This window comes from Hevea brasiliensis, unplaced genomic scaffold (genome assembly GCF_030052815.1).
Source record: "Hevea brasiliensis isolate MT/VB/25A 57/8 unplaced genomic scaffold, ASM3005281v1 Scaf10, whole genome shotgun sequence".
Lineage (NCBI taxonomy): Eukaryota > Viridiplantae > Streptophyta > Magnoliopsida > Malpighiales > Euphorbiaceae > Hevea > Hevea brasiliensis.
This window is the reverse complement of record NW_026614586.1, coordinates 648717-651066: the sequence shown is the minus strand read 5'-3', so window position 1 is coordinate 651066 and position 2350 is coordinate 648717. Positions and strand designations below refer to the sequence as shown.

At 43.1% G+C, this 2350-nt stretch overlaps 1 protein-coding gene across 1 annotated transcript; it reads right to left on the bottom strand.

The window, feature by feature from the left end:
- Window positions 1-815: 815 nt before the first annotated feature.
- Window positions 816-1388, bottom strand: LOC131176407 (uncharacterized). Its single transcript, XM_058141471.1, has 2 exons — window positions 1200-1388; window positions 816-1088 (listed from the first exon to the last, which is right to left on the bottom strand). The coding sequence occupies exons 1-2, from the start codon at window positions 1386-1388 to the stop codon at window positions 816-818; spliced, it is 462 nt and encodes a 153-aa protein (XP_057997454.1).
- Window positions 1389-2350: the final 962 nt, after the last annotated feature.

Below are 2350 nucleotides of genomic sequence, written 5' to 3'. Positions count from 1 at the left end.
AATTTCTTGCATAATTCTAGTTAAAATTTAATATACTCAACAATTATCAAACCACTATTAGCTTGACCATCCATCCCAAATCTATTCATTCATGGGTTATATTCTCTAATTAAAATTAAATTTAATCCTTACTACACCAACTTAAATCCATCTCTTCCTATAGAAACATCATCTTTTTATTTAATCTATTAAAAAGCATCCATCTAATAGTTAGAATTTTCACATCTCTTTTAACTCACATACACCTATTATTCAAAAATAAAATTCATCTCCCTATTAGTCTTATGCCATAAAAATTATCATAGAATATCAATTTAAACTTGAGAAATTGAGAGGAAGAAAAGAAGAATTTACTGACTTGAAAGAAACTATTATCTCTTGTGAGTGGAAGATGGTTTTGAGTTAGGGTTTGAGTTGAAAATAAGTGTTTAATTAAAGCTTGAGTGAGGATGTGAATGAAGAAAGGAAATTGAAACTTGAGGTGTTGAGTGCTTTTATTTTTCTGCTCACAAAAGGAACGGGAGACACTTTCCCAAATGGGTGTTCTGCTCCCTGTTGCTGTTATTATTATTATTATTATTATTATTATTATTATTATTATCTCTAGAGATTTCTCATGAGCCCTTTTGATTGATTTATCGACTCTTAATAACATAATTTATGGGCTCTATGTTACATGTGTTGTCCCACATTAGTTTGGAATGTGATATTTGAGCAATATATATGGTGCCTTAAGCACCTTACTAAGTAGAGAAGTTGGTGTTTTAATGATATGTCACCTCTGCTTAGCCAACAAAGCCTTTAGTCTGCACAACTTATCCCACTTGCAAAGATGCATTCTCCTTTTCAAATTCTTTGACCCACCAAAATTGGCTAATAATTGATTTTAACTCCTCAGATAAGCCTATAGGTAACCGAAAACACTGCATCACATAAGTTGGTATAGCCTTGGCTATAGTCTTAAAAAGATCTTTATCTGCATGTGATAGAAATTTACACTTCCAACCCTGTAACCTTTTCCACATCCTTTCCTTAAGAATTGAAAAGACTGCCTTTTTAGACCTCCCCACAACATCAGGAAGACCCAACTAAGCCACATGGTTATTTGCAGCCTGAACACCAAGAGATTTAACCAGGTACTGTCTCTTCTCCTGCTACACATTAGCACTAAATAATATTTTTTATTTTGAGAAATCTACCTTTTGCCCAGAAAATTGCTGATACCGTTGTAGCACTGAAGAAATACAACTTGCCTCTTCGGGTTTAGCTCGCATGAAAAGAATACAATCATCTGTAAACATAAGATGAGAGATTATTGAGGCCTCCCTGCATCGTACGTACCTTCTTTTGCCACCTTGACGATCCTGCTCATAACGACTCGTTGCCATGGGAAACACGCTTCAGGATAGATGAGGAGACTGCAGTGGCACTTGCGTGTATTGTCACGGGACGGGAGTTCTAGCCCCGTGCGGCACCTAGGTCCCCCTTGGCCAGGGCCCCCAGGTCAGCCTCCCCCTATCTGGCAAGCTCGCATAAGCCCAAATAATAAGCATCTTCGAGGTTTCTGGCGCATACCTGTACAGATTCACACTAGTTAGCTCCATAGGGCAAGAGACAGCTTGTGACGGCCTTGCCAACTGCCAAGAATAGGAGTGGGGAACTTCCGAACCGTTACATTCTCCCCCACCCAATCCCGCAAACGCCCTCGTTTGCGTGCATTCGCGTCGCTTCCCTGCGCAACTTGATCACACTCCCTCGCACATAGGAGTCCATACGCCATTCGTTGCGCTCGCCCAACGCAAACACTTGAGCAGCATATTGGCCACCAGTTTGCCAGTGCACTCACCCACTTCCGCACGCAGACATCCTCTAAAATGCCTTTGCCAAGATTCATCATGTTGCTCGCCAGACGCATACCAGCTGCATGACAGACCGCACTTGTCCCTCGGATCGACCCCTTTCTTGTCCGATGTGGGATTGAGAAAACCCTTGTCTACCTCTGTCCCATTGAGGCCTGACATTCTCCCCCACCCGATTCTAGCAACACCCTTGTCGCCATCGGCACCCTGCCTACCCCTATCCCGTTGGGGCGCTTGGCGTGATTCGGATCGTCTGGGGCCTGCTCTGATACCACATTGTCACAGGACAGGAGTTCTAGCCCCGTGCGGCACCTAGGTCCCCCTTGGCCAGGGCCCCCAGTGTCGCCTCCCCTATCCGCAAGCTCGCATAAGCCCAAATAATAAGCATCTTCGAGGTTTCTGGCACGTACCTGTACAGATTCACACTAGTTAGCTCCATAGGGCAAGAGACAGCTTGTGACGGCCTTGCCAACTGCCAAGAATAGGAGTGG

Excerpts from the sequence above, each read along its gene's own strand:
- LOC131176407 (XM_058141471.1), bottom strand. The coding sequence starts at position 1,388 with ATGGCAACGAGTCGTTATGAGCAGGATCGTCAAGGTGGCAAAAGAAGG. Across the intron at positions 1,089-1,199 it reads AGCAATTTTCTGGGCAAAAG|TTGGGTCTTCCTGATGTTGT; the intron begins GTAGATTTCTCA and ends CATGTGGCTTAG.